This window comes from Penicillium paradoxum (assembly GCF_028828445.1).
Source record: "Penicillium paradoxum strain IBT 22861 chromosome Unknown utg000005l_segment0_segment0, whole genome shotgun sequence".
Taxonomy (NCBI): domain Eukaryota; kingdom Fungi; phylum Ascomycota; class Eurotiomycetes; order Eurotiales; family Aspergillaceae; genus Penicillium; species Penicillium paradoxum.
This window is the reverse complement of record NW_026643183.1, coordinates 1,755,071-1,782,941: the sequence shown is the minus strand read 5'-3', so window position 1 is coordinate 1,782,941 and position 27,871 is coordinate 1,755,071. Positions and strand designations below refer to the sequence as shown.

The 27,871-nt window shown below is 50.7% G+C and overlaps 13 protein-coding genes across 13 annotated transcripts; 6 read left to right on the top strand and 7 right to left on the bottom strand.

Annotated features, from left to right (window-relative positions):
• Window positions 1-139: 139 nt before the first annotated feature.
• Window positions 140-3,247, top strand: N7457_005702 (C-1-tetrahydrofolate synthase; the record flags this gene model as incomplete). The annotated part of the gene is made up of 5 exons (XM_057176746.1): window positions 140-250; window positions 305-356; window positions 405-442; window positions 500-3,027; window positions 3,139-3,247. 5 exons carry the CDS (start codon window positions 140-142, stop codon window positions 3,245-3,247), a joined length of 2,838 nt encoding a protein of 945 aa, XP_057031048.1.
• An 852-nt stretch (window positions 3,248-4,099) lies between these two features.
• N7457_005701 (NADP-dependent isocitrate dehydrogenase) lies at window positions 4,100-6,099 on the top strand (the record flags this gene model as incomplete). The annotated part of the gene is made up of 6 exons (XM_057176745.1): window positions 4,100-4,390; window positions 4,611-4,646; window positions 4,774-4,957; window positions 5,018-5,054; window positions 5,111-5,607; window positions 5,675-6,099. 6 exons carry the CDS (start codon window positions 4,100-4,102, stop codon window positions 6,097-6,099), a joined length of 1,470 nt encoding a protein of 489 aa, XP_057031047.1.
• A 438-nt stretch (window positions 6,100-6,537) lies between these two features.
• N7457_005700 (uncharacterized protein) lies at window positions 6,538-6,855 on the bottom strand (the record flags this gene model as incomplete). Its single annotated transcript, XM_057176744.1, has 1 exon — window positions 6,538-6,855. The coding sequence occupies one exon, from the start codon at window positions 6,853-6,855 to the stop codon at window positions 6,538-6,540; it is 318 nt and encodes a 105-aa protein (XP_057031046.1).
• A 347-nt stretch (window positions 6,856-7,202) lies between these two features.
• On the top strand, window positions 7,203-8,720 carry N7457_005699 (uncharacterized protein; the record flags this gene model as incomplete). Its single annotated transcript, XM_057176743.1, has 6 exons — window positions 7,203-7,331; window positions 7,397-7,433; window positions 7,489-7,556; window positions 7,625-8,007; window positions 8,071-8,138; window positions 8,200-8,720. The coding sequence occupies 6 exons, from the start codon at window positions 7,203-7,205 to the stop codon at window positions 8,718-8,720; spliced, it is 1,206 nt and encodes a 401-aa protein (XP_057031045.1).
• Window positions 8,721-8,989: 269 nt separating this feature from the next.
• Window positions 8,990-10,944, bottom strand: N7457_005698 (Amidase; the record flags this gene model as incomplete). The annotated part of the gene is made up of 5 exons (XM_057176742.1): window positions 8,990-9,466; window positions 9,517-9,911; window positions 9,980-10,023; window positions 10,103-10,439; window positions 10,515-10,944. The coding sequence occupies 5 exons, from the start codon at window positions 10,942-10,944 to the stop codon at window positions 8,990-8,992; spliced, it is 1,683 nt and encodes a 560-aa protein (XP_057031044.1).
• A 113-nt stretch (window positions 10,945-11,057) lies between these two features.
• Window positions 11,058-12,287, bottom strand: N7457_005697 (Zn(II)2Cys6 transcription factor; the record flags this gene model as incomplete). Its single annotated transcript, XM_057176741.1, has 1 exon — window positions 11,058-12,287. The coding sequence occupies one exon, from the start codon at window positions 12,285-12,287 to the stop codon at window positions 11,058-11,060; it is 1,230 nt and encodes a 409-aa protein (XP_057031043.1).
• A 773-nt stretch (window positions 12,288-13,060) lies between these two features.
• N7457_005696 (uncharacterized protein) lies at window positions 13,061-14,290 on the bottom strand (the record flags this gene model as incomplete). The annotated part of the gene is made up of 1 exon (XM_057176740.1): window positions 13,061-14,290. The coding sequence occupies one exon, from the start codon at window positions 14,288-14,290 to the stop codon at window positions 13,061-13,063; it is 1,230 nt and encodes a 409-aa protein (XP_057031042.1).
• Window positions 14,291-15,142: 852 nt separating this feature from the next.
• Window positions 15,143-15,805, top strand: N7457_005695 (SRPBCC domain-containing protein; the record flags this gene model as incomplete). Its single annotated transcript, XM_057176739.1, has 1 exon — window positions 15,143-15,805. One exon carries the CDS (start codon window positions 15,143-15,145, stop codon window positions 15,803-15,805), a length of 663 nt encoding a protein of 220 aa, XP_057031041.1.
• Window positions 15,806-16,069: 264 nt separating this feature from the next.
• On the bottom strand, window positions 16,070-17,242 carry N7457_005694 (protein kinase domain-containing protein; the record flags this gene model as incomplete). The annotated part of the gene is made up of 1 exon (XM_057176738.1): window positions 16,070-17,242. The coding sequence occupies one exon, from the start codon at window positions 17,240-17,242 to the stop codon at window positions 16,070-16,072; it is 1,173 nt and encodes a 390-aa protein (XP_057031040.1).
• An 893-nt stretch (window positions 17,243-18,135) lies between these two features.
• Window positions 18,136-20,057, bottom strand: N7457_005693 (uncharacterized protein; the record flags this gene model as incomplete). Its single annotated transcript, XM_057176737.1, has 2 exons — window positions 18,136-19,859; window positions 19,934-20,057. The coding sequence occupies 2 exons, from the start codon at window positions 20,055-20,057 to the stop codon at window positions 18,136-18,138; spliced, it is 1,848 nt and encodes a 615-aa protein (XP_057031039.1).
• A 348-nt stretch (window positions 20,058-20,405) lies between these two features.
• N7457_005692 (putative endosome-associated ubiquitin isopeptidase (AmsH)) lies at window positions 20,406-22,106 on the top strand (the record flags this gene model as incomplete). Its single annotated transcript, XM_057176736.1, has 2 exons — window positions 20,406-20,552; window positions 20,625-22,106. 2 exons carry the CDS (start codon window positions 20,406-20,408, stop codon window positions 22,104-22,106), a joined length of 1,629 nt encoding a protein of 542 aa, XP_057031038.1.
• A 527-nt stretch (window positions 22,107-22,633) lies between these two features.
• On the top strand, window positions 22,634-23,830 carry N7457_005691 (putative oxidative stress response protein Oxr1; the record flags this gene model as incomplete). Its single annotated transcript, XM_057176735.1, has 2 exons — window positions 22,634-23,628; window positions 23,686-23,830. 2 exons carry the CDS (start codon window positions 22,634-22,636, stop codon window positions 23,828-23,830), a joined length of 1,140 nt encoding a protein of 379 aa, XP_057031037.1.
• A 652-nt stretch (window positions 23,831-24,482) lies between these two features.
• On the bottom strand, window positions 24,483-27,508 carry N7457_005690 (uncharacterized protein; the record flags this gene model as incomplete). Its single annotated transcript, XM_057176734.1, has 4 exons — window positions 24,483-24,551; window positions 24,601-24,700; window positions 24,840-25,516; window positions 25,595-27,508. The coding sequence occupies 4 exons, from the start codon at window positions 27,506-27,508 to the stop codon at window positions 24,483-24,485; spliced, it is 2,760 nt and encodes a 919-aa protein (XP_057031036.1).
• Window positions 27,509-27,871: the final 363 nt, after the last annotated feature.

The window sequence follows — 27,871 nt, the reverse complement described above, 5'->3', positions numbered from 1 at the left end:
TCGTTTGATACATAACTACTCCTCTGTCCAAGGACCCAGAGGACTTCGTTCATCGTGGTCAATTGAGTCTCCAGTGAACATCAGTTTCCCCCCTATCAGCCCCGCTATCTCCTCTTTCCGAAAGTTTTCCGGATCAGCCATGGCTGCCGCCAAAATCGATGGCACTGCCATCGCGAAGAGTATTCGCCAGGGTTTGAAGGATGAGATTGAGCAAATTCAAGCGACAAACCCCAGATTCAAGCCCAACCTGGTTATCTTCCAGGGCAAGTAATTCCCTTTGTTGCATATGATAACGGAAGTACAGAACGCTAACATGGATGGTTCTATGCAGTCGGCAATCGCTCGGATTCCAGTTGGTCATCTAAAACCAGTGTTGAAAGGTAGTTTAGACTAATGGTTTTTAGGCACATATGTGCGCATGAAGCTGAAGGCTGCCCAGGAGGTATGACTTCCCTCAACCGTTGGACATATCTAGAGCAATGTCTAACCTACTGACTAGGCCAATATCATCTGCACTTTGATTAACGTCCCCGAGTCGAGCACAGAGCTGGAGCTCAACCAAGAAATCACCAAAGCCAATAATGACCCCGCGATCCACGGCATTCTGGTCCAATTGCCCCTGCCGAGTCATATGTCTGAACATGCCATCACCTCGGCTGTTGCTGATGAGAAGGACGTTGATGGTTTCGGTGCAATCAATATCGGCGAGCTGGCTAAGCGAGGAGGTCGTCCATTGTTCACTCCCTGCACCCCCCTCGCGGTTATGGAACTGCTCAAGGCAAGCGGCGTGAACCCCGCTGGCAAGGAGGCAGTGGTCCTGGGACGTAGTGATATCGTCGGCAGCCCGGTCAGCTATCTGCTTAAGAACGCCGATGCTACCGTTACCGTCTGCCACTCGAAGACACCTGATATCGCTCGCATTGTGAAAACCGCTGACATTGTTGTGGCGGCTATCGGCCAGACCGAGTTCGTGAAGGGTGAATGGCTAAAGCCCGGTGCCGTAGTCATTGATGTTGGTATCAATTACAAGCCCGATGCTACAAAGAAGTCCGGCGAGCGACTTGTTGGTGATGTGGAGTTCGAGTCTGCTTCCCAGGTGGCCTCGCAGATCACTCCTGTCCCCGGTGGTGTTGGTCCCATGACCGTGGCTATGCTGTTAAAGAACGTGGTTGCTGCCTCCAAGGCCTACTTTGAGAAGCAGAAGGACCGCCGTGTCACTCCTCTCCCCATTCGCCTGCAAAGCCCCGTGCCTTCCGATATTGCTATCTCACGGGCGCAGTACCCCAAGCCCATCACCCAGGTTGCCTCCGAGATTGGTATTGCCCCTCATGAGTTGGAGCCCTATGGCCACACCAAGGCCAAGATTAGCCTCGATGTGCTGGATCGTCTCTCCCACCGTCGCAACGGAAAATACATTTTGGTCTGCGGTATCACCCCCACCCCTCTCGGCGAGGGCAAGTCCACCACCACGTTGGGTCTGACTCAGGCCCTCGGTGCCCACCTGAACCGCATTTCCTTTGCCAATGTCCGACAGCCCAGTCAGGGTCCTACTTTCGGAATTAAGGGTGGTGCTGCTGGTGGTGGCTACAGTCAAGTCATTCCCATGGACGAGTTCAATCTCCACCTTACCGGAGATATCCACGCTATCACAGCCGCGAACAACCTTCTCGCCGCGGCCATCGAGACTCGAATGTTCCACGAGTCCACTCAGAAGGATGGACCTCTTTACAAGCGTCTTGTTCCCGCAAGCAAGGGCAAGCGCGAGTTCAAGCCTATCATGTTCCGCCGCCTGAAGAAGCTGGGCATCGAGAAGACCAACCCAGATGATCTCACGGAGGAGGAAATTACCCGCTTTGCTCGTCTAGATATCGACCCGGAGACCATCACTTGGCGTCGCGTTCTCGATGTCAATGACCGCCACCTCCGCGGTATTACTGTTGGTCAGGCTCCTACCGAGAAGGGTCTGTCCCGTGAGACTGGCTTCGACATTTCCGTCGCTAGTGAGTGTATGGCTATTCTTGCCCTGAGCAACGACTTGGAAGATATGCGTGAGCGTTTGGGTCGTATGGTGGTGGCTACGTCTAGAAATGGTGACCCCGTGACTTGCGACGACATTGGCGCCGGTGGTGCCCTCGCGGCCTTGATGAAAGATGCCATTAAGCCTAACCTAATGCAGAGTTTGGAAGGTACCCCTGTCATGGTGCACGCCGGTCCTTTCGCCAACATTAGTATCGGTGCCAGCTCCGCTATCGCCGATAAGCTTGCCTTGAAGCTTGCTGGTACTGAGCCTGAGGAGGACCATGAAGCCAAGACTGGTTTCGTAGTTACCGAGGCTGGCTTCGACTTTACAATGGGTGGTGAGCGCTTCTTTAACATCAAGTGCCGCTCCTCTGGTCTGTCCCCGGACACCGTTGTTATTGTGGCCACTGTCCGTGCGCTGAAGGTTCACGGTGGGGGCCCCGAGATCAAGCCCGGTGCCGCTCTGCCTGAAGTCTACCGCACTGAGAATGTGGATGTTCTCCGCAAGGGATGCATTAACCTCCGAAAGCACATTGCCAATGCCAAGCAGTACGGCATTCCTGTCGTGGTCGCGATCAACAAGTTCGAGACCGATACCGAGGCTGAAATTGCTGTCATCAAGGAGGAGGCGATCGCTGCTGGTGCGGAGGATGCCGTCCCTGCCAACCACTGGGCTGAGGGTGGAGCCGGCGCCGTTGACTTGGCTAAGGCTGTTATGACCGCCAGCTCTAAGGAGAAGAACTTCCAGCTTCTCTACAACCTGGATGGTACTATCCAGGAGCGGATCGAGCGCATTGGCCAAGCCATGTACGGAGCCGAGAAGGTCGAATTTAGCGAATTGGCTCAGAAGAAGGTCGACACCTACACCAAGCAAGGATTCTCCAACCTGCCGATCTGTATCGCCAAGACTCAGTACTCGCTCAGTCACGACCCAGCCCTCAAGGGTGCCCCCACTGGCTTCACTGTCCCGATTCGGGATGTCAGGTTGGCGGTTGGCGCTGGATATCTGTAAGTTTTTTCTATTCTTTTCTTTTTTTCCCATTTTTTTTTACCATCCCACTTGGGGTTCGAGTGGCCCCATTTTTCTTTCTGCGAATTGTTATGCTAATATAGCTTTAGCTACGCCTTGGCCGCCGATATCCAAACTATCCCCGGACTACCCACTGCCCCCGGCTACCTCAATGTGGATATTGACACCGAGACTGGTGACATCGATGGATTGTTCTAAAGCACAGACAAGGACATGTTGGGGATCTTTTAAATAATGGAATGAGCTCGATTCTTCAACACATTAATTGGCGTCTGATCGGAGCGGGTCTTTAGACGGAGATTTTCAACACCGCGCAATCCGGGGCAATTGGACACACGTGAAATTCATTTTGAGATGATATTTCATCATAATCAATCTAATCCATCTCTCGAGATAGATCGTACAAGTCGGCTAGAGAGCTTCCGGAGATCTCTCGAGGCCCGGTGAGGCTTACGGAGTTGTGCTCCGTTCTCCGGAAAACGCCCTTTTGCCCACCCGTGGACCGCGTACCTGAGTATAGGACGTATAGGCTTCACTCAGCGGGTCGCCAGATGGAGCATTGGTAAATTTAACCTGAGAACGGATTAGATTGATGAGTCAGGAGACCTCGCAGGAGAGATTTAAAGAAAAAGCGAAATCCAGTGCTTTCTCAACACTGTTCCTTTCCATATCTCGTGACGTCCGGCTTCGGCGCTTCTTTTTGCGGAGTTAATAAGGAAACCCAGCAATTTCCATTGCACCGGACAAGGCTTTTTCCTCCTTCTCTCTACCCAGTTCTCTTGCATTCGGTAATTATCCCTCTCCTATCTGCCTGATTCACTTGTTCCGGCTATTCCGTATTGCTCCATCCTAATCAAAAACCCGGAGGACGCACCTCCGTTGCTCACTTTATCCGTGACGGAGCGCGAGTTTCCCGACTCCACACTTCCTTTCTGCCGAAGTTGATTCCCTCGGTTGTAACCAGCGGCGACTGAAGTGGCCGACTTACATCCGCCCAGCCAAACAGAGTGTGCGAAACTAGCACTGACGTTCTTAGAGCAGTATCCCACGATGAACGCACTCCGGTCCAGTTCCGCATTCGCTCGTCGGTCCCTCGCGACCCCTCCTTCCGCCCCTCTTTCTTCTTCCTCTCGTCTTCTCTCTTCTTCCTCTTTCACTTCCTCACTTCCTTCTAAGAGAACCATTTCCTCTGCTTCTCTCTCTCAGCGCACTAATCGAGTTAATTCGTCTTCCCGCTGGTCCGGATCGATCCCCTCGTTGTATCTCTCTCAAACCCGCACAATGGCGTCTGAAACCAAGATCAAGGTCAAGAACCCGGTGGTGGAGTTGGATGGTGATGAGGTATGGGCAACCCCCCTCCTTTTATAGTGCAAACTTTCTTCTCGGGCTGTTTCACAAGCCTGCATTTCCTCGTGCTCGGCTGTCGCATTTTCGTCTAAAACGCGGGGAAACACGGGCGTGTTTCGGCCTTCATGTGTTAATCGCCCATCGATGACGCTGCATTCTGCACTAAGACTCAATTCTCCGCATGTGCTAACCGAATCATCTTCCTTGAATCTAGATGACCCGTATTATCTGGCAAGAAATCAGAGAAAAGGTATGTCAATTGACCCCTCATCCGGGCCGGACGTGCATGATCATTGCCGTTAGAGACTGCATGCGGTCGATGCATCATAAATCATCCCGGTCGAAATCCAGACTCGATACTAACTGGCTGTCTACAGTTGATCTTGCCCTACCTCGATATCGATCTCAAGTACTACGATCTTGGCATTGAGTACCGTGACCAGACCGATGATCAGGTCACCATCGATGCCGCTGAGGCCATCAAGAAGTACGGTGTCGGTGTCAAGTGCGCCACCATCACCCCCGATGAGGCCCGCGTTGAGGAGTTCAAGCTGAAGAAGAGTGAGTTCCTTGGCGAGAGATTTTTTTTTTCGAGTCGGAAAAGATGCTAACCATCCTTAGTGTGGCTCTCCCCCAACGGCACTATCCGTAACATCCTGTGAGTGGCTTTGATCCGATTAGGCTTTGAAGGTCGATCACTGACGATCTATCCAGTGGCGGTACCGTGTTCCGTGAGCCCATTGTCATCCCCCGCATTCCCCGTCTGGTTCCTGGCTGGACCAAGCCCATTGTCATTGGCCGTCACGCTTTCGGTGATCAGTACCGTGCCCAGGACCGTGTCATCCCCGGTCCCGGTAAGCTCGAGCTGGTCTACACCCCTGCCGGTGGTGAGCCCGAGCGCGTCCAGGTCTACGACTTCCAGGCTGGTGGTGTCGCTCAGTGCCAGTACAACACTGATGAGTCCATTGCTGGCTTCGCCCACTCTTCCTTCCAGATGGCTCTCATGAAGGGTCTTCCCCTCTACATGAGCACCAAGAACACCATCCTCAAGAAGTACGATGGCCGCTTCAAGGATATCTTCGAGGAGATCTTCCAGAAGGATTACAAGAAGGACTTCGATGCCAAGAACATCTGGTACGAGCACCGTCTCATTGACGACATGGTCGCTCAGATGATCAAGTCCGAGGGTGGCTTCGTCATGGCCCTTAAGAGTGAGTTTCACCGATATCATCTTGTTCGTTTTCTTCCGTCGTTCACTTATCTAACCCGTATTCTCAGACTACGACGGTGATGTCCAGTCTGATATCGTCGCCCAGGGCTTCGGCTCCCTCGGTCTCATGACCTCCACCCTGGCCACCCCCACCGGTGAGGCCTTCGAGTCCGAGGCCGCCCACGGCACCGTGACCCGTCACTACCGCGAGCACCAGAAGGGCCGCGAGACCTCCACCAACCCCATCGCCTCCATCTTCGCCTGGACCCGCGGTCTGATCCAGCGTGGCAAGATCGACGAGACCCCTGAGGTTGTCTCCTTCGCCGAGGAGCTCGAGCGCGCCTGTATTGACGTTGTCAACGAGGAGTCTATCATGACCAAGGATCTTGCTCTCGCCTGTGGCCGCAAGGACCGCGAGGCTTGGGTTACTACTGGAGAGTACATGGCTGCTGTTGAGCGCAGACTGAAGTCCAACCTCAAGTCCCGCCTGTAGATTTTTTTTCCCATTTGCTGCAAAATTTGATGAGATACTCCCGTTTTAGAATCCCCAGCGGAATGGCCTTGGCCTGGCCTTGATTGGTCTTTTTTGTATAGTCCGCAATTGAATTGTTATTCTGTACACTTGACCTTCTACAGTAGATTGTAAAACAACATAGACGACTATTAAGCGACAGAACGCGTAAGTTTCACAAGTACCTAACACAAGTACATACAGGAATGTGTTGAAGATCACATCCCCAACAGATCTTCTCGGCAACCAGGCTCATTCTGTGTTCTTTGGGGGCTTCCAAAGTATTCCATTTCCAACCTTGTCTAGCCCCGACCATTGCATTCATCGTGATCATGTATTTTTGTTTCATGGAGGCGAGAATGTTCGATGGCTGATACTAGACACACCCCAGACCCCATGAATATGAGAGATCCACAAACGTCACCGACGCCACCCTCCACCTCGAACGCCAGAAGGTCGAAGGCCAATCTGAAACCCTAAACCTAGAAGCATCGGCCAAATGAACAACGTCGGAAGACTCCGTCGACTCCCTCCGGCCGTCTCCAATGTCACGCAGGTCGACATCACCTTCGGCCGCGACTCGGCGAGAAATGCAGGATCCGCAACTTTATTGGCAGACAGCCAATCATCGGCATCAAATCGACGGTGTTCGCCGGTGGGGTTTGTGATGCGCATTCTACTGGCCCAGACCGATGTCTTTGACGCAATCGGGTCATCTCCATTTCCCAATGCGGTCATCTTGACTCGGCTGCACCAACCAGAACCCCGAAGAAAAAGGTTTCACCTCGATTCTTGCAGAGTTTCTTTCGGCAGGTTTATGACGATTGTGACGATTGTGACAATTGGTACTCACAGACAGCGTCAAATGCGGAGTATCGATTCTCGATGGGATTAGCCTAGACCATTTTCACTGTGTTCTTTTACACTTGCCATATTCAAGACTGCACTTGAATCACCTGCCATATTGCGATCCCCATGATTGATCGCAGAGTGATGGTGATCCTACAGTCTGTTCAGTGGTGACGCAATTTGACCTCGTCTCATGATATCCACGAACATTCTCAATCGCTTCCCTTGCCGATCGAATGGATGTTCTGGCCATCACCGTGATATTTACAGCTCTGGCAGCTGTGTTTGTGGCTCTCAGGTTATACACTCGGCTTTTCATTGTGAAGACTCCTGGATGGGATGATGTGTTGATATCGTGCGCATTGGTATATTCTTCTAATCTGATGCCAACACTGAGGTGTAAAAGTCCCATACTGATGCTCTGCACTAGGTCGTTGACTGTGCACTCACTGCTTTTATACTTGTCGGTAGGAGTAGCCTTTCCCTAATATGGCGTGCTATTCGATCTAATGTAGTCTACAGAACGCCATTATGGCCTCGGTGTGCCGAAGGAAGAACTTCCCCTACATGTCGTCGAGAGGCAACTATTTGTACAAATACTCATAGCCCTTCCCCACAATACGAAGAGGAATAGCTCGCTAATCAAAACCAACTATAGTATCTATGGCTCTCGATTCCCTTCTACAACCTTACCTTGGTCTTTGCCAAACTATCCGCTCTAACGCTGTATGCGCGCCTCTTTCGTCGACGCTCCTTCCTGATCACCACCTACATCTTGATGGGCTGCCTCGTCATCGCAGGACTATGGATGACTATGAGTGGCTTTGTCTATTGCATCCCGATCAGGGACTTTTGGAACCCAGATGCAGAGATACGCAGCGCCCATTGTCTGTCTGACGGCGCCGTGTGGTTCACCAATGCTGGGATTCAGCTTGCCACGGATCTACTAATCCTAGCCTTGCCCATGCCACTGTTGTGGCATTTACGGATGCCGAACAGACAGAAGTGCGGGGCTTTCCTGGTTTTCAGCATTGGGATATTGTAAGTCCAACTCGCACAGACAATAGGTGATTCTGGGATGCAACTGACCTTACTATTCCACAGTATCATCGCAACCAGTGCCGCTCGCATGTATGAATTGAGCAAAATCGTTCGCTTTCAAGATTTCACCAGTAAGCAGATACATCTCCGAAAAAGGAGATCATCAAAACTAACACAAACCCCCTTCTTCAGAGGCAAACGCCGCAGCAGCCCTCTGGTCCTCTATCGAAGCGAACGTCTCCATCATTTGCATCTGCCTAGCACCACTACATCCACTCATCTCCCGTATCTTCTCATTCTGCTTCCTCCCTCAACCGCTACACTCAAACGCCTCGAAAGAGCAATCCCACACAACTCAGCTAACCGAGCTCCATAACACCGACGGCATGATCTGGTACAGCGAGCTCTTCAGTCCCGGGCCGGCTTATTATTCGGCCAGTATATCCAAGGTCAATACGAACGAAGCAGAGCACAGGAACGAGGAGGGTATCCGTGTTGTAAGAGAGCTGAGGATGCAGTCTGATTCTGTCTGTCATACTCCAATTCTACGACCGTATTCGGCGAATGAACATGGTTTAGGCGCGGAGAAGGGTGAGGGGGCGTCGAAGAGTAGTGCTGGACATGAGAATGCGCCCTCGAAGCCGAGTATTGAGTGGGATTTGGCGGATTTCGAGTTTCCGGATTATAAACAGACGATGAATGCTCCGATTTGAGATTTGGAGTTGGAGATTTGTATATATTGGATTATTGGGGATTTGTATATAGTGATGAATACAATGAATAATATAACATAACTTGGGTTGGGGTTGGATGTAGTAGAGTGGTAAACATAGTGTTGGGGGATTTGAACGGTCCACGATAACTCACGACGATGTCGATGGAATGATCACTCTATATCATGAGAGGATGCATAATGTCTGGAGACTCAATGCTAGGCCGGGAAAGGCTCTGCGTGTTGTTATAGCTTCCCTATACGATCGATTCAAAGACTAGCCCGAGCCACCATCGGCGTCTGCATCGCCAGTTCGATTGCCTTGGCCACAGCAACGCATTTCTCTTCACCAAACCGGCCACCGACAACCTGTATCCCGACAGGCATGCCCTCCACCAGGTTGATATCATCTAAAGCACAAATCAGCAATTTAAATGGAATCCACGAAGCGAGAAGAGACTCACATTGCTGCTGATTGAACTTATCACTGTCATTCCTGGGAACATGAGCCAGCCACTCTTGACCGGGAACATCCTTCTCTCTCGAGACAGTAGTAATAGGCACTGCCAATGCAGCATAGCCAAGCAAGTTCCAAATACTCGTATATCCCACATATGCACTGGACTTGACCCACGTCCACGGCCTATATCCCACCCACGCAGTATTGGGCATGATCAACGCATCCATTCCCGAGTCCATCCATTTATCGAGGTATTCCGATTCATAGTTGTACTTATCTGCATTGAGCTGCAAGATACGTTAGCAGAGAATACGAAACAAAATCAAAAATAACCCACCTGGTGCGTTTCACTAGTCGTCAAAGTATCCTCCGGCTTTCCAACGAGCATACCCTCAACAAGCGGCTCGCCTGTTAATTCGATCTTCTTGCGACAGCCCTCGCCGCCATCCGAGAAGATAGCTTTTGCCCAGAGAGCATACGCATAGCTATGCGAGGAGCCATCCCATTCGAAGACTGGAAGAACTATCAGTAAATACCCAAGATTATTTGGAACAGGGTTCGCAAATTGCATACCCTCATGACCCGCCGCTTCAAGCGCCTCAATAACCTCCCTCATAGCCCTCGCAATCGGTGGCTGAACCTTCACAACCCCGTCATCAACCAAAAACCCAATCTTCAATCGCTTCCCCCAGGAGCCGCCAACTGCGTCCTCCACGGAACCGGCGCAACGTGCTGATCCACCTCCCACGGCCTCGCCTCCGGCAAAACCTCCATATACCTCTCAATAGTCGCAAGACTACAGGCCATAGGCCCAGCAACCGAGCGAACTATATCCTGTCCAGGACTATATATGATCCTTATCAGCACTTGCACTTTTCACATAGGAATCTAAGATCCCCCAAAATAAAAAGAGAACAACTTACTTCCCCCGCTCATACGGATGTCTCCCAGGAGTAGGCGACAATCCATAAATCCCACAAAGCGCCGCGGGAATGCGAATCGAGCCACCCAGATCCGTACCGATACCCAGCACGCTGCCGCGAGCCGCGACGATCGAGCCCTCGCCGCCAGAGCTCCCACCAGAGATCAGGGCGCGGTTGAGCGGGTTCACGCATTGGCCAAAGACGTGGTTGTACGAGTCTGACATCATCATTGATTGAGGCAGGTTGGTCTTTACGTACAGCACGGCGCCGAGACGGCGCAGGGTTCGCGCGACGGATTTGTCCGCCGTTGCGGGGTTGTTGGTTAGTCCGACCCAGCCTGGATTTCAATTGTATTAGTCTTTGGAGACGATATAGGGTGATCCATGGGATATTGGAAGGAGAGCGAAGTTACCGATCGAAGTGTCTACTCCTTGAACGGAGAATAGGTCTTTGATGGATACTGGTAATCCGTGGAGGGGACCGATTGGCTGTCCTGTTTTGGCGAGGTGGTCATCCAGTTCCTGGGCTACGGCGAAGGCCTCTTCGAAGAAAATCTCCGTGCAGCATGTTGTGAGTTGGTGGGCGAGGGCGGCGCGTTTGGCGAAGACTCGTGTTAGATGGAGGGAGGAGAGTGCTCCGGATGCGAGTTTGCGCAGAAGGACTGCGATATCTGTCTCTTCTGTGAGTGCCAGCTCTTCGGGGCTTAGGATCTGGCGCAGATAAGCCAGTGCGTTTGGGGCGGATTCTATGGATGGAATGGGATCTAAGCGCCATTCTGGGAGGATGAGGGAGTGCTGATCGGCGCGCTTTTGGGCGCAACGGTCTTGGTACGAGGTAGCCATGATCAATTATAGCTAGGACAAAAGTAATGGAAAGAAAGGGCTGGAGGCACCGCTTTATATATGCTCCGTCCCAAGATAGGAAATGTGATGCCTTGCCCGATTAGGAAGGCAATCTAATTGCTAAACCCCACTCCGCAACTCCTCCATCTCCTCTCGCATTGCGCCTCCGCGTCCGGATAACGAGGAAACTCACACGACTGGCAGTTTCGCCAGTAAGTCCGGATGATCTCGCATTGTCGGGCTGTTGATGCACACATCCCCGTCAGATACGCCGGCGTAGCAAGATGCACATAGAACCTCGATGTAGAAGAGACCTCCGCGATAGCTTCGCAAGTCCGATCCACCATAGCAGAGAGCACATTAGAATGATATAGCGATGTAGCCGGGTCCCCCACCGCCCCGGCCCGACTGAATGCCATAATCGCCGCGGTTCCTCTAAACACGGTCGCAGCAAGACTGCGATCTGTACTACCGGTGCCGATCTTCAGCATCTGGGCCATAGCTCTAGCACTGAGATCAATACCATTGATATCACTGTGCTTGCCAAGATGAACAAACAGATCGAATGTGTCGGCGGGACATCCGACCGAATCTAGGAAACTGGCAGACAAGATCTCGCGATGCCAGTCGTCAAATATTAATGGGTCTGATCGGACAAGAGCACCCGTCACGTCGAACCACACTAGATAGGCGAGGACATCGGCCAGGCCGAATATCTCGTTGCAGAGATCGTCGAGGTTGGCTTTGTGGTGGCAGTGGAGATCTAGAAGAGAGCGTGCACCTTGGAGATGACAATGCCAATTGCCGAAGGACCCACAACAGACTTCGAACATTGCGAACGTAGCGATGCCAAAGAGTGCGATTGGGTGTGCGGACTCGATGACTTGATTCAGGTTGGCCAGGGCCACGAGATGCGACTGGATAGATTCCCTGTTGTTGCCATCTTCGATGCGTGAGCGGGCAAAGCTGAGTGTGCGTGAAATGAGCTGAACGCCTTCTTCTGGGATGTCGTGGTTATTAGAGTGGATTTGTTGGTAGAAAGTGCCGAGGAGGTCAATGAAGCCATATAGATTGACGGACGTTGACTTGACAGTGCTTCCCGTATTTGTTGATATTTCGTCACTTGAGACGTGTTGAGAGACCTGTTGTGCTTCGGGAGATGCTTTTGTCTTGGGCTTTTTATCTTCCATCCATACAACTCGCTGTGGATAGCTGCATGCTTCCCCACTCTGGACGCAGGCTTGACATCGGGGCCGGTTCAAGTCACATTTGACCCCTCGGACTTTGCAGCGATAGCAATCTCGGTCGTGTCGAATGCCGCGAGGCTTCTTGACTCGGGTCATGGTGGGCTTTGCAAGGAGTTACCTGGCTGGGAAGGCTATCAACTATACCGGAGCGAAAGTGCGGGGGCGGCTCCCCGATTGGTCGTATGCCGATCAAAACGGCTGTATGGTGCATCCTGGGGGCCATTTTCTTTTCTAATTGTGTATCTGGGTCTCTCACCAAAGCTTAAGAGAGCATCGCATCCTGATATCAATGTCTTATACATTTTATCAAGGGATTCTGGAATGGGCTAACGAACGGGACGGACCTGGATTTGAGTCTGATACGTTTCATAAAGGAGTGACGAGTCAAGTACCCACATTGGAAATACAAACGAGAAGCGAATCCTTCGTACGCGAGAGAAAGGGATAGCAAAACATTTCACAGAAGAAAGAACGCCGTGGGCAGGCCAAGGAACAAATAGAACGTCATCAAACGCCAAACAAGAACGAAAGAATGCCCAGGGAAAGCAGATTCGATTCGATCCCACAAACAGCAAGAATTAGGGGAAGAAAGTCACCGCCAAACCCGAAACTAGCGAAAGAAAGCTTCATTGACGGAACAGAACACAACCGGAAATCACAAACTGTCCAGTGAGCGAGAAGGCAGCGTCACTGAAAGCAAAGAGAAAAGAAGGAACGACATTGCCAGACACAGCAGAACCGCGAAATAAAAGAAGGACATCTACCTACGAACCATGACTCAGTCAAATGAACATGTTCGCAACACAACCGACAATCAAGGCAGTGATATGCCTTGACAAGATCTTGTATAAACCATCCTCGATTGTAACTTAGTGCTTAGACATACCCGGGCTCCAATTGGGAATCCGCATCATGTTCCGATATGGCTGCTTGCCCCGATCAGATTGCTTTCTCTTTTGCATCATGCGCTCACGTCGATCACGTCTCTTGGTAGCTGAATTCACTTGCTCTGGCTTTGGCTCAGGCGCCTCCACCGAGACCGCTGAAAGTGGTGGCTGAATGGCCCTCCTTGCTTCTGCACGCTGGCGACGCAAGAGAACCTTTCGACGATGCTTTGAGATAACACGGACGGAGGAAACGACAGAGGTGACCTTGGAAGCCTTTGAAATCATGGAAGCTTTGGAACCCCTGGAAAGCTTTGAGACCGAGACTTGAGACAGACTTTTTGTACCCGTAGCACTGATGTTTGTATGTAAACTGCTTCCGCGCGAGAGTCTTCTGCTTCGCATCCTCCTCATTTGCTGTAGAGCAGCAGCTGTGAGGGATCGAGTGGATGCAACGCTGGCACTCTGCATCGATGCGATACTTTCAGTTTTGAAAGACCCACCGTGCTGGGGCTTGCCAAACGATCCAGAATGTGCATGCGGTGGACTAGGAGTACCCGGCCACGGAGAATCAGGTCTGCGAGCGTTTCCTGACGAGGCCATGGAAAGTGAAGGGCTGCCAACATTGATCCCAAATATCGGAGGTGGAGCCGAATTCTCAATACTCATCCGTCTTCTCGGTCCAGAGGTATCTGCAGGAATATTGGGATATTGAGCATGCATATCAACTACACACATTCCAACAAAAGGGGTCTGCAAGATGTTTCCGAAAGGAGGTTGCTGCAAGACCTGATTGGGAGAACTCTTATAGACCGTAGGAACGCCAACTGCCTCGGTATGCTGGGGCTTTGGCGCCAACGCTGGTTCAGAAGAGTTTTTGCTCGACGCAGCATTGCTGGCTTCAACGGACCAAGCTTCTCGTTCTGAAACGCTCTGTTGTAGCGAATCTAGACCGTGGCCGCAGTGGTGACAAACAACATCGTATGAGCCCTCCCGTGGCATATAGCTCATCGAGGCTGGGTACATTCCCATGTGTATGTCAGGGGCCCAGTTGCGAATCTCCAACCAGTGAGGCAATTCGTCAAGTGGAATCAGAGGCGTCCAGAATCCCCCAGGACGTAGAACACAAAACCTCGGACGTGGTCGGACAATAAGGGTAGAAGGTAGTTGATGAGGAGTCTGGACAAGAAGCGGGAACTGGCAAGTATTCTGCATCGTGAAGAGAACAACAAAATGGAAATAAGTGAAGTATGTAGAAATGAGTGTTGAAGAAACGAAAGAATGTTGAATGAAAGAATGGATGGGATGGAGAAGAGGAAGAAGAAAAGACGGAGAAGAGGAGAGGATATGATGTTTCGTCTATAGCAGATATACTTCGGGAAGGAACGACAGTGTAGGAAGGGGCAGAGATGAATCAAATGCCAACAAAGCATGAACTACGGGGATTTGAAACAAGAGTTGGAGCTTTGTCTCACTCAACCAATTTCAACTTGAAGCTGATTGATTAATATACTTGATCACAGACGTAGTTGAGCAGCTGGTCTTGCTAGTTGGTCCTCTTCAGTAACACTGGTCCTTGGATCTGATAATAGCGATGTTTTTTCAAGGTTGCCATGATATAAAAACGTAATATTATGCTACATATAACAAATGAAAAGCAAGATATTAATTTCACCGGGGTTCATTGCTATTTGAACCTACCTGGTTAAAGCGTCTACATCTGGTTGTGGATTGTGGCCTAACAGCTGTCTTAGCATATATATGTTTCATGGTGACTCATGGATTGAAGTAATATAGAGAAATACAAATTGAGACTTGCTCTATGAACTTGATCTAAATAAACACCATGCCTTTAGCAAGAAGCTATAACCCCGTAAACTCCAACTGTCGTCAGTTTTGATACCCGGGAAGCTTTTATCTTATCTTATCGTTCCTTATCAGCGTTCGAATTATCGGCGCCCCGGATGCAAACAACCTCAAAGCTACCTACCATCTACCTCTCCCTCCCCCAACCCATCTTCCTCTTACCTCAATCCCAATCCTCCAACATCAACCTCATAACTCGCCATGGCGACCCTCACAGACCCAACTAACGCCACTCGTGCAACCCCAAACATAACCCCAGAGAAAGCAAACCTCCACATCGGCAGCTCAAGCCTCATCAAAGCCCCCTCCACAAAAGTCTGGGCCGTCCTAACAGATACCTCAACCTGGCCAAGCTGGAACTCCTTCGTACCACGCGTAACAATTCGCTCCCAGCCAACTCCATCCCCAACCCCGACGTCCGCACCAGACCCAACACCGGCATCAACATCAACACAACCCCCTAATACAAACCAGACTACAACCCTATCCCCAATCCTCCAAAAAGGAACGAGGCTCACCTTCCACGTCCGTATGGACCCAACCTCAACCTCCACAAAACCACAGGCTGCAACAGATGTTCAACTCCTTGTGACTGAGTGCCGCCCCCCGAATGCAGAGACAGGCGAGGCCGGTCGCATCGTGTGGGCTTCTGATACCGATGCACCAGGCGCGATGGCGCCGTCACTATTGACTGCGGAGCGGGTACATGAGCTTACGGACGTGGAGGGTGGTACAGAGGTGCGCAATTGGGAAGCACAGGTTGGGTGGCTGGTTTATGTGGTACGATGGATGTACGGGGTGAAATTGCAAGCGAATTTCGAGTTATGGGTTGCTGATTTGAAGCGATTCGTTGAGCAAGAGTAAAAACAGATGATTACACGTGGGGAGTTTTGGCGTTGGGAGAACTTTGCGAAACTTGCTACTCTATTCTCGAAACTTGATACTCGCTGCTTCACGAGAAACTGCAATGAATGACTGATATCCTCAATTCCCAGATATTTGAAATTTATTATGCTATTTCCTCAAACATCCGAATAATTACATCACCGATATGGTACAAATTCCGTTCAACTCCATCTAACAGGGTATATAGACAATGCAAAACGCAAGGAAAAAAATGAAATGCAATCAAGCGGACGCAAGCTCCACCCACTTCGTCGTCGAGATCCGCATCACCGGATCCTTGACAACAGCCGGCTTCACAATCCGCTCAACAAAGCCGTTCCTCGGCACCCGACTCCCATTCATCCCAGACCGCGCAAAATCAATAATCTGATGCCCCGCCCTTGCCATCTCCAACCTGAGCCGGTGATTCATATTCGAATACAGCAGCAAATCACCCGTGGCCGCTGCAAGCAGCGTAGCAGCCAGCGAGAACACATCCGACGCAGGTGTCGGCGCTATCTCACTATGCGTCAACGAAGCCAGCATCTCCGGCGCCGTGAAGGGCGGCGTGAAAGATGACATCGACGCGCGCGTTGTATCGAGTGGCGCATCCGCGTCAGTCGGGATATCCACTGTCGCAGAGAAATCCGCGAAGAGAGGCTCGTAGGGGAACACGGCGTCGGTGGTATCCCGGAGCAGGATGTTGTGGGGTTTGATATCGCCGTGCACGACGCCGGCGACTTGGTGCAGCCAGTTCAGGCCGCTGATCAGCTTGCGCGCGAGCTGCTGGTACGAGGCTGGGCCCTGGACGGGGTCGAACATGGTTGCTGTTGCGGGTTTGCGGGCGCGTGCTAGCTCGGCTTGGCTTTCTATGAAGGTTGATAGGGAGGTGGGCACGGCGACCATGACTAGTGCGCTCAGCTCGGCGTGGTAGCCGAGGAAGGGCACGATGTATTGGGAGTGGCCTGGGATGCGCGTGAGGCGGGTGAGCGTGAGTGCCTCGGCTTTGAGGACTGGGCGCGCATCGCGGCGCAATGGCGCTTTTACGGCTAGCACTCGGGATGTTGAGATTGGGGAGCTGGGGGGTGTGCCGGGGATGGTATTTGAAGTGTGTGGTGAGGAGCGCGCTTTATACACTATGCTCCAGACGCCTCGGCCGAACTCGAAAGAGTGATTGTTCTTATCGCAACAGATTTCGAGGTCGTCGGTGAATTGAAGGGTGCTGGTGTTGTCCTTGGAGGACAAGTATTGCTCTATCTTTGAATCTTGGGAGCCTGAAATTGGTGTTTGGGGGCCGCTTTCTTTGGCCGTGGGGGACACCGGAGGCGTGAGCCTCGACTGGACTTGAGCAGACAGCGGGGGACTTTTGTCCTCCCGGGCTGTCTGCAGCGACAATTGCAATGGGGGATTGGCCATGACTTGTGTGGTGGTTGGGAATTTGGTGAGCAGGCCAGGGCTATATGGGGGCGAACAGGGTCCAGTGGAATCGCTCTGATATCAGTAGCGCCACCGGCAAAGCTCGCGATAGGCAATTTAGCCTCGCCCACGGTTGGGATCTATGACGATGATGGGGGTGGCAATCGGAGATTAGCCACACGGTTCATGCCAGCTCGATACTGTTCTTCGGTATATGCGAGGAGTTTTCTAAACACGCACACAAAGACTCATATTGGGGCGTCGTCATCCTCGGAGCAGACCGTAAAGCGAATAAAAAGCAAAGAGCAAAGAAAAAAAAAAAACCGAACCGGCCCACTCCGGTCTCGAACGTAACAAGGAAATGAGTCCGAGAAGAACTAATAAGATTAACCGTGACAGTAGGATACTACGGTGTCAGTGAGCAGTCCAAAGGAAATTAATCTGGGGACTCAACTGGGGCGCTGATCGGGCTCCACCAGTTCATTTCCCTGCAGAGTGATGCTTTACTTGCTTCCTATTAGCCATGCAACATATGTCTTGCATGTTCACTGTTTAGTATTTCTATAAGACCTGGAGTCAAATGGCCTAATGCGGCCCGATGACTCCACTGGAGGCGTCTCAACGGCCATTTCTGTTCTGTTTGTACGGAGTACGGAGTATACGGAGGGGATTATTTCGCAATTTCCGGAACACCTACATATGTGATGGATAGAGTCTACATAATGTAGTCATGATTGTGACTCACCTACTCCGTACTCCGCACAGCCAATCCTTTGGCCTCGTGCAAGTGCAACCCTGGACAGGTCCGAACCTTGGAAGTCAGATGGACACTGGAGTCTCCACTCTAATGTACTCTGTACGGAGTACAGCATAATATACGGAAATACACAGCCCTATCGAATGCGCATGTTGTTCGCCTCTTCCCCTATTTGCGACATGGTCATCGTCCCACCAAGTACCCGGCTGAAATGCATGAGAGAGAGCTTATCCGGCAGCTTCTCGTACTCCATCAAAATATCCACCAGCGTTGACACCGACAGAATGCGGAGTCGAACTTCACGGAGATCATAGTCCACATTATCCTGGTAGCTAGAAACCGGGTCCGACGTTGATCCGTCGGGTAGGGGCATCGGGCCACAGCCAGGTTTGAGTCGTTTTTCGGCAAACGTCGCAAGCGGTGGGATAGCGCGCACAAGATCATTAATGGCTCGTTTCGGGAAAAGAATTTCGAACAGTTCGGTGAGCGACATGGTACCGCGGTTGCCGACAATCGACATCAATATGAAGAGTCGCTCAAGTACCTCTGGCCGCAGTGCGCTTGGCAGATCATGTATTTTCTTCAAAGCGGGCGGGTTGGGATCCGCTTCGAAATATATCAGTCCACGCGGGATCGCACGGGGATAAATCTCCTCATATTCGACGTATAAGGGCTCGAAAGGCCGTCGGTCATGTGCCAGGATGGAATCATCAAAGTTGTTGGATACGAAGACCAAGCGAGCGTCATCGACGGTCTGTCCATGCAGCCGGGTCAAAATAAAGTGCGTACTTGACAGCTCCTGGTCAAAAGTAGACTTGAGGGATATTATCTCATCATCCAACGCCTTCAGGCTCTCAGGAGTCTCCTTGGGATCCGTAGCCGCACGTGAGAACGCCCGCGTGACTTCGTCAATCTTGAGTCTCATGTTGGCAAATCTTTGACGGGTATAGGCCGCTTTATTATCCCTGGCGAGTTTTGTAATAGCCAATTGCCGTTCTTTAATAATTGCCTGGGCTTTGGGGTCTGTGGTTTCACGAATCGTGCTAAGGCCCAACTCATCCCCTGCTGCGATGGCCTTGAACATCTCCTTATGAACATCGAGATATACTCGGGGTTCATAGGGTGCCTCCTTTTTGCCACGGCCAGTAACTGGTGGCACCGGCTCTAAAGGGGGAAACTCTCGGTTGGGTGGAGTGACAATGCCAGTTGCTGCAGTTCTTTGAGCCACTCGCTTTCGGTTGTCGTGGATGATGTCCCAACCGCGCCATTGATGGCTTGGTTCGGGTCCAGCCGGGCTTGCAATCTCTATGGTGTGTAAGCCCAAGGTCTCTGCCAGCAACCCAGTTCGTGTGCGTTCGTTGGCAGACCTTGGCAACACAGCCGCGATGTCGCTGAAGGGTGATGTGGCAAGAACTCGAATAGATCCATATGCATTCAACCCGGTTTGATGTAAACAGTTATTCAACATCCCGAGCCACCAGCGGCCAGGTCTGAAATGATCCAGACGAGAACTGGCGGCAGGCAAATTAGCCAGCACGAGGAGTGTGTCATTCTTCGGTAAAGCCTCGGAGACTTGTCGGTTATGAGGAACTTGCTCTGGGAAATGGGTTACGAGGAAATCGGCCCAATCCGTTTTGTCATACATGCTTTCATTGATGAGCTTGTAACACGGGTTGCTCTGGGTGAGAGGCTTGAGGAATTTGTCGGCGACAAGGACATTTGGCTCGACAAGCAAATGGCGGCGAGGTTTAAGCAGATCATTCAGTTTAGTAGACAAAAGACCAGCCCCAGGCCAAAAGTCCACAATGTCCAACGGTGGGTTCTGGAGAAGGTAGGGTGATACTCGCTGGACGATATCATCTGCGAATTCCAGCGCGCATGAGCATCACGATGTATATAACAATTTCAGAGCAGATGTAAGACTAAGAGCTCACCTATTAGACTATCGCTCACAAATTCGGGTCGAGCTTTGGTTCTGCGTTGTTTGATAACTTCATGAAGCTGCTTTGTTATAGGGAAGCGCGCCAACGGTTGGCGCAACCTCGTGATTTCATGCATTGTTTAAGATGCGGCAAATGCCAATGGCTATAATGAAATACTCATGATCAAATGTGAAGACAAGAAAGTAGATAGGATCTATCAATAGAAGGGAACATTGTGTAGAAACAGTTCCATCTTTTTTTGACGGAGAGCGGAGAGCGGAGAGACCAAGCTTCCCGCTCTCATCCCACTCACTCTCCCCTCATCAGGCTGCCCTTGTACGTCGCCTAGATGCGGCTCCCACAATCTTCTCTGGTCTTTCCAGGTCTCGGAAATTCCTGTATCGCCATGCTCTTTTGGGTTTGATCTACTGCTCAACATCACATTGGCCACCTCATCATCACCCCTACCTTAACATACTCCACCATGGCTTCCAATGCGATGAGAGGCGCAAGCGGAGGCACTGCTCCTCAAAGTGTTGAGAATATCACACGCATAGCTCAGAACTATGAGTATAACGCTTCTGTTCCTCTAAAATATTGGCTGAGGACTGCCGCCACGCTTTTGCGAGAGGTTAGTCATACCTACTACCTGCACTGGGATTGCGACCATTTCACGATTGCTAACTTTGTTTTGAAATGATAGGCTCGTATTTACGAACGTGAAGGACACGATGAACAAGCCTATCTCATTCTCTTCCGTCATGCCCAGTTAATCTTGGTCCATCTTTCCAAGCACCCTGATACGAAAAAGAATGACGAAGATCGCAAGGCCCTGGTGGCAGCTGAGAAAGAGGTTGAGAAAAACCTTAGCAAGCTGGAAGTTCTAAGGCCGCGGATCAATAAGCGATATGAGCGATATACTCAGTTGATGCGGGAGCGTGAATCTCGAAAACACCCCTCACAAGCCAAAATCATCGCCGAACCGCGAGACCAAGTCCCAGATCCTGCTCTCGCTGGTGTGGCAGAGCCTTTAGAAGCAGGAGAGAATCGAGATCTCGCTGTGCAGCTAGCCCAATCGGAGCTCAACCGCCGAGCCACCGTCCGAGGTTCAAAGGGTCTTTCAGGGCCATCCATCGAAGGACTGGAAAGTCGTCGCGCAGCGGGTGTTTGGGGAGACGGGGAACACACCAAACCAGACAGTCGCATGGGGGATCAAGATCTCAGCCAACGGATTCAAAACATCAGGTCCAACATCGACCACACGAGGCAAGCTTATGGCCAAGGTACCAAAGTGTCTGAGCTTCCTTTGTCCGATATGTCCGCATATAAGTATCCAACCGTACCGCGCCAAAGGGCCCTAGAGCCTACTGTGTCTCCGGGCCACATTGCTATCCTTGATAAGAATGCCGAACGCCATGCACCCCCGATATTACCTCCTAAAGAGCACCTTATGCCTAGCCGAGCATCCATTATCGATAGTTCTGCAATAGCCATGGCACCCTCACTGCCTGCTAAGATATCGCCGACTCCGGCAGTGCCTGAGAAGATGCAAGTCCCTAAAGAAACTACCCCCACACGTTCGGATCTAGATCCCTCGAGTTACACATTCAAACCATCGGCATATCTCGAAAATGGGACTCCTTTGCGTTCGGTCTTCTTGCCCGCGAACCTCCGATCCCGCTTTTTATCTCTAGCTTCCCCGAACACTCGTGCCAATCTTGAGACTTGTGGTATCTTATGCGGAACTCTGGTCTCCAACGCGCTCTTTATATCAAAACTGGTCATCCCTGAGCAGACATCGACATCAGACACATGTGAGACGGTGAATGAGTCGGCTCTTTTCGACTACTGCGACTCCGAGGATTTGATGACGCTTGGCTGGATCCATACACATCCCTCGCAGACCTGCTTCATGAGCTCGCGCGACCTCCACACGCACTGCGGTTATCAAGTGATGCTGCCCGAGAGCATTGCAATTGTGTGCGCTCCGAGTAAAACCCCCGACTGGGGTGTGTTCCGACTGACTGATCCTCCGGGTCTCAAGACGGTTCTAAACTGCAGCCAGACCGGTCTGTTCCACCCACATGCCGAAGAGAATATTTACACTGGGGCATTGCGGCCAGGGCACGTTGTCGAAGTCAGTGGGTTAGAATTCGACACAGTGGATCTTCGTCCAGATGCCTGAAAGAACTAATTGCCCTTTGAATCGTTTGATACACACTAAGATACCATCGTCTGCATTGATTTGACCTTTCTGATGATATTACATATCAGCAAGTCTATTATCTAGAAGGATCATGGCGTTTTTGATTATGCCAATAGCATGGAATGTCCCTTGCATCTTAGTTCAATTGGAACAACATTTCTGACCTTGAGATATGCTCGGCAAATGTTGCCTGGATCTATAACAGAGTTCAGCCTTATTTTGACCTTAAAAGCCAAGTAGATCTCAGGTCAGCTGGTGTCCGTACATATTTCTGGCCATGGCAATACGTAATTGAACTGCAGACACTGGCAAATATCAATTCCTGTACATAATCATGCCACGCCAAGGTTGTTAGGTAACCCTGTAGGGCTGCCCAGGTGCACGATACTTGGGAGCTTGACGTTTGCTTCCCCACATGATAAGCGATAGCGCTTCCACCTTCCAACTCATACTTCTTCTTCTCTCCAGAAACCACCCTCAGCCAGCAATTGACTCGAATTGTCCGCATGTCGTCCGCGTCACAAGGAAAAACCGCCTCCCACACTACCTCCTCCTCCACTCCAGCATCGCCCACCCCCCAAAGACCACCCTACCACTCCGCCGCCTCCTACTTCTCCTACCCCGTCAGCCACGTCGTCTCTGGGCTTTACCGTCGTATAACCGACCCCGATATAGGCAAAGAAATGCCGTCAATCATGCCATGGTCGAGGTCTTCCACTTCCTCCGAAGTCTTCGCACCGCGCCGAACAGCCTCACCCTTCCAACCACCACCACTCACACCCCTCACCCTCGAAATCCCCAAATCCGCAGACTTACTGCAACAACAACTCCTCACGCGCGCACTAGCAGAAGAAATCCGCCTGCTAGTACCCCCCCGCCTCCAACTTGCCGAGACCTGGCGTCTCGCCTACAGCCTCGATCGCGATGGCGCCTCCCTCTCCACCCTCTACGAGAACTGCGCCGAGTTCTCGCACCGTAGCCCGCGGGCGGGCTACGTCCTCGTCATACGTGACTCCTCCCCCTCCGGCACCGTCTTCGGCGCCTACATGACCGATGCCCCGCACCCAGACTCGCAGTTCTTCGGCACCGGCGAGTGCTTCCTCTGGCGCTCTAGCGTGCTCCCACCCCCGGCAAACTTCCCCCTCACCCTCCAAGGCGAAGAAGGACCCCAATCCGAGGAGGCGCTCGAGCGGGCTGGTCTTCCTCCCCCACCCTCCGCTGATACCATAACCGCCGGCCGCTGGAGCACCCTGCGCAACGACGGCAAATCAAAGCCTGCGAGGGCGGAATCGCCCTCTCACAATCTTAACATGAATATTAAAACTAATATCGCCGCTGCGAGTGGCGGTGTGCTTGCACCTCCGTCGCCTTCTTCTATCCATACCCCTTCGCGCAGTGGGGCGAGCACGCCTGAACGTATTCGTTTCAAGGCTTTCCCCTACAGCGGGGTTAATGATTATATGATCTTCTGTGAAACTGGATTTCTCAGTCTAGGAGGCGGGTAAGTGGCTTATTTTCCCAGTGCCCTTTCGATTTCTTGACTAATATTTGGCAATAGTGATGGTCACTATGGATTGTGGGTTGACAGCAGTCTCGAAAAGGGCGTGAGTGCACCGTGTCAGACATTCGGCAACGAGCCCCTCTCTGATGAGGGCGTCAAGTTCGATGTACTTGGAGTCGAGGTGTGGTATGTGGGCTCTTGAATGACCATATGCAACACCCTGATCCCTTGCACTGGCTGTATATAAAGGGTCTGCTTGTATCAGGGAGGATATAAGCATTGAGAGCTCCAATCTCAGATAATGATACTGTGCGTCATAAAAGGGGCCGACAGGAGCGGACTTTGGCATTCATCAAGTTACATAGAATACCCGAATGTTCCATGCAGGAAATTGGCCTTTGGGTCTTATTTAATAGTTAGTCTTTACCGTTTTGCAGATATCCAGATGGCTATGTGATGTCGAATCTCCTCTGGTGCTTTCGTGTGCTTTGCCTTGATCCACTGCTCCATGCATCTATCTCTCTAATAAACGTACTTGTGGGAGCCAAATAACAGTACATCTTACATGCAATTGGTTCTTGCTATCTGACAGCTACGTTTGCTTTTTTTTGAGTATTTTGCGAAACATTGCCCCCATATCCCAGTCACCCATCCATCTCATCCTTCATCTCCCAGCACCTGGTGTTCTTTTTTTTTTTTTGTGATATTGCCTGCTTTTTCAATTTTTTTTCTGTTTCCCACTTCCTGTTCTTTTCAATTGGTTTGCGGGCTTCCTGTAATTCTCAAAATCAAGTCGATGATCGCTGTAGTTCTTTTCAACGACCGTCCTTTCTCAAAGCTCTCTCCCTCGACGCCTAGGTAGTTTTCTGCGCAGCACCCTTACCCTTATCTTGCCCGAGCTCATAGTATGCCCATCGCAGCTCCTATATCCAAATCAGCGAGGGCTCACAACAATCAATACAGCATTCCTACCTCGAATGAGAATCTCTTGCACGACTCGGCCAAAGAGATCGACTGGTATCGATTGGTTACCTTATTGCTAGCGTCCATCTCTGATAAGTAAAACACATTCCTAAGAGATAATCAAACCATGTTAGCCCACTGCTATTATAGCACAATAGACAAGAACGCAGTGCGTTAGAAAGTGAGGATAATCAGAACAGCAAACTGGACGAAAACGTATGTAGCAGTGCAAAACATCATGTACTTACCGATCAAGATCAAGGCTGCGTTTCGCAGGAGAGAATGCAGCATAAGGGGGCCAAATCGTGTTTGCTGCCGATGTAGCTGTCGCCCAAGGCCCAGTAGATGCGAATTGAGATGGCCCAAAACCGGTAGGAATTGAGGAAGGCTTTGCAGTGAAAAGATCCGCGCAATGACTAGCGGAAAAGATTGCATTTTTCAAATCGCGCTTGTAGTTGAACATATTACTGTGATAGGGAGAACGGCCGTTCATGAATAGTCCCGGGTTGGTCGACAACGGGGGATGGAAACTAGGTCTGGTGTTCATGCCTGCAAATGGAGATTCCCCGTTCGATATCGCGAACGGGTTCGGGGGCTTACCGGTGAACAACATGCCTCGGGGTGCAACATTTGTCAGGGTAGAAGGTTGAGGTACAGGTTGCGAGTTTGGTGCAGGTTGTGCAGGTCGTGCAGCTGGCCAGTTGAGGGGTCTGAATCTCTGCAATTTTTGTGATGCGGTTTGTAACTTCTCTGATCTGCTAGTCAACCTACCTTGCAGACCTTGCGTGCCAATGAATAGTTTTGCAATCTCGCTGTCGTCCATGTTGCTGATCTTTTGGGTTGTCAATATGCTACCCAGAGGAGCGAGAAGACAGTTTTCAATTCCGAGGGTGGAAACATTGTCAATGAAGACCGCAAGTGCATGCTATTTCACATTAGTATTTCTAAATTATTGTGCTTTTTGGTTGCTGATATCTATATCAACTTGGATATCGTAACTCACGTTGTAATACGATTGCATCTGGTCAACAATTTCCGAGACTGCGAACTGGTTGTCTGAGAATTCCAAGCTTAATGCAGCCATCTTGAGTTCTTCGATTGAAAAACTTTTAGTGAAAGCATATTGCGGATTAGACCTAAGCGTTTGTTCAAGCTTGGTCAAGAGGCGATCGCTTTTGCACATTGGCATTTTGACAAGACAGCTCTGATCAAGAGACAATGATTGACCACGAAGATAGGTCCGATGAAGAGGCAATGGATAGCCTCGCTTATTGTGAGCAGTCAATTCCTCGAGTTTTGCCAGTAAAGTGTCTTTCATGGAATCAAGCTGAGGGTCAATGATATCATGCATTATCACCGCAGATGTATCTTGGTCCACAAGATGATCTAGCAAAAGCTTTGTAAACTCCCGGGTGCCTTCCCATGAGTTCAGCAGATGGACTCGAGCAATTTCTTCCCATGGCTTTGATTGGTCCCGAAACAGACTCCCTATCAGTGTCTGATTGAAATTTCCCGGAAATTCGATGCCTCGATGCTGTTGAATTTGCTCGTTGATCTCGCATTCAAAAGCTACGCGATACGTGTGTTCTGGAATTCTTATGTTTGCATAGGCGTTGGCAGGGTTGGGTGACGAGATTATCTGGTGGTTGACATCATAAATGAATCGGCGACATCCAGCAGTTACCATGATGTCCGCAAAATCCTCGTTCAGTCCGCGGATCCTAGCACGAAGGCGTCGGGGATCACGAACAGTGCGGTTTTCACTATCCACGGACGTGGTAAAGAAATCGGAGGTGTACATGCCACTCAATGCCTGTTCAGTAATACGTTCGAAAGCACTACTCAGATGAAACAGTAAGGCTTTCTGTTGCTGAATAGTCTCTCGAGGAATGTTGAGCTTTGCCAGTCTCGATTGGTGGGCTTTGAGCTTGTCTTCGATATCAGAAACCAGGCCAGGGAAGCTGTTTCGGACGTGTGTCGCAAGAAGACCATCGAGTCGAGGTCGTAGTCTTTCCATTCCTGTTAGTAGCTTTGTCACAACATCCCACTCTTCTCGGTTGAAGAACGCGTTCTCCTGTTTGTCTTTCTCAGTGTCTGATACATATCGTGACCCAAATGATTGGCCGCATAGGAAGTGCAATCCCAATAGCGATGCGGGAATCGGTTGTTTCATTATCTTCGTCCAAGATGTTGCCGTCTTCGAGTTCGCTTCAAGATTATCGAGCTGGGTGACAATGCCAAAGACACGCTTTTGTCCCTGAGCATATTTCCCTCCGAGACTGCATGCCTTCTCAATACCAGTGTCAGCCTCTGCTGAGATCACAGTTACGAGAATACTGCGTGGATTCTTCATGTATGTCGCTTTGATTCGTTGGACAAACTCCTTCCCTCGCTCTCCAGAGGCTGAGCGCTCTGGGAAGACCAATCGCGGCAGATTAATAAGTGTCAGGTCGGGTTTATCGGGACCGAAGATTTCGACTCGGATGATGTTGTCACTAAATCCAAACTCGGTAATGGATTCGATAAACTTGGTAGCTTGTTCAACACATAACGGTAGCTGTTCAGCAATGTCGCTAACAATAGGTTCGAATGTCTCGAGTCGCTGAAAATCGTCTTTGTTTTCTTTCCAAGGGCCGGGCTCGATGGTCACCCTGAAACGAGGGACTTCGTGATAGCGTAATATGATCATTGTAACAATCAAGACGCCAGGTTCATTCCTCACTGGAAGGCGCACACGTGCGAGGCCCTCAAGAATCGAGTGAGTGGCGTTGCATCTGGAACCACAAACAACAAGCTGTGGCAGACAGACAATCTGGCCGACACCAAGACTGTGAAACTCATCGATGGCATCAAGAAAGGGAACTTGATCTCTCGGCGTACGAGGCGAGGCCTCATATACCTTGTCCGGATCAGTCATGAAGGGATTCGGAACAGGGTGAGAAAAATGTAGATTGAAAGTATTGGCTGATGGCACAGGAGACATGGATCAAGGCTACTGAAAGATAGAAATAAAGGACAGGACGACGAAAAACGAAGGAGAAGAAAAGAAGACGAAGAGGGGATGAAGGGAAGAAAGAAGAGAACAGGGGATGAAGAGGTGGAAAAGCAACCATCTCTCATGAAGCAAACACTACGCTCAGGTTTTCCACATACCCAACGGTCAGCCCTAATCAAGGCATAAGACATAAGTTCTCAATATCATCTCCTCTCCGACACATGACATTGCTATGATTTCTAGACTGATCCTACATAGGTATATAGAAAGTCGAAGGCCTATTGC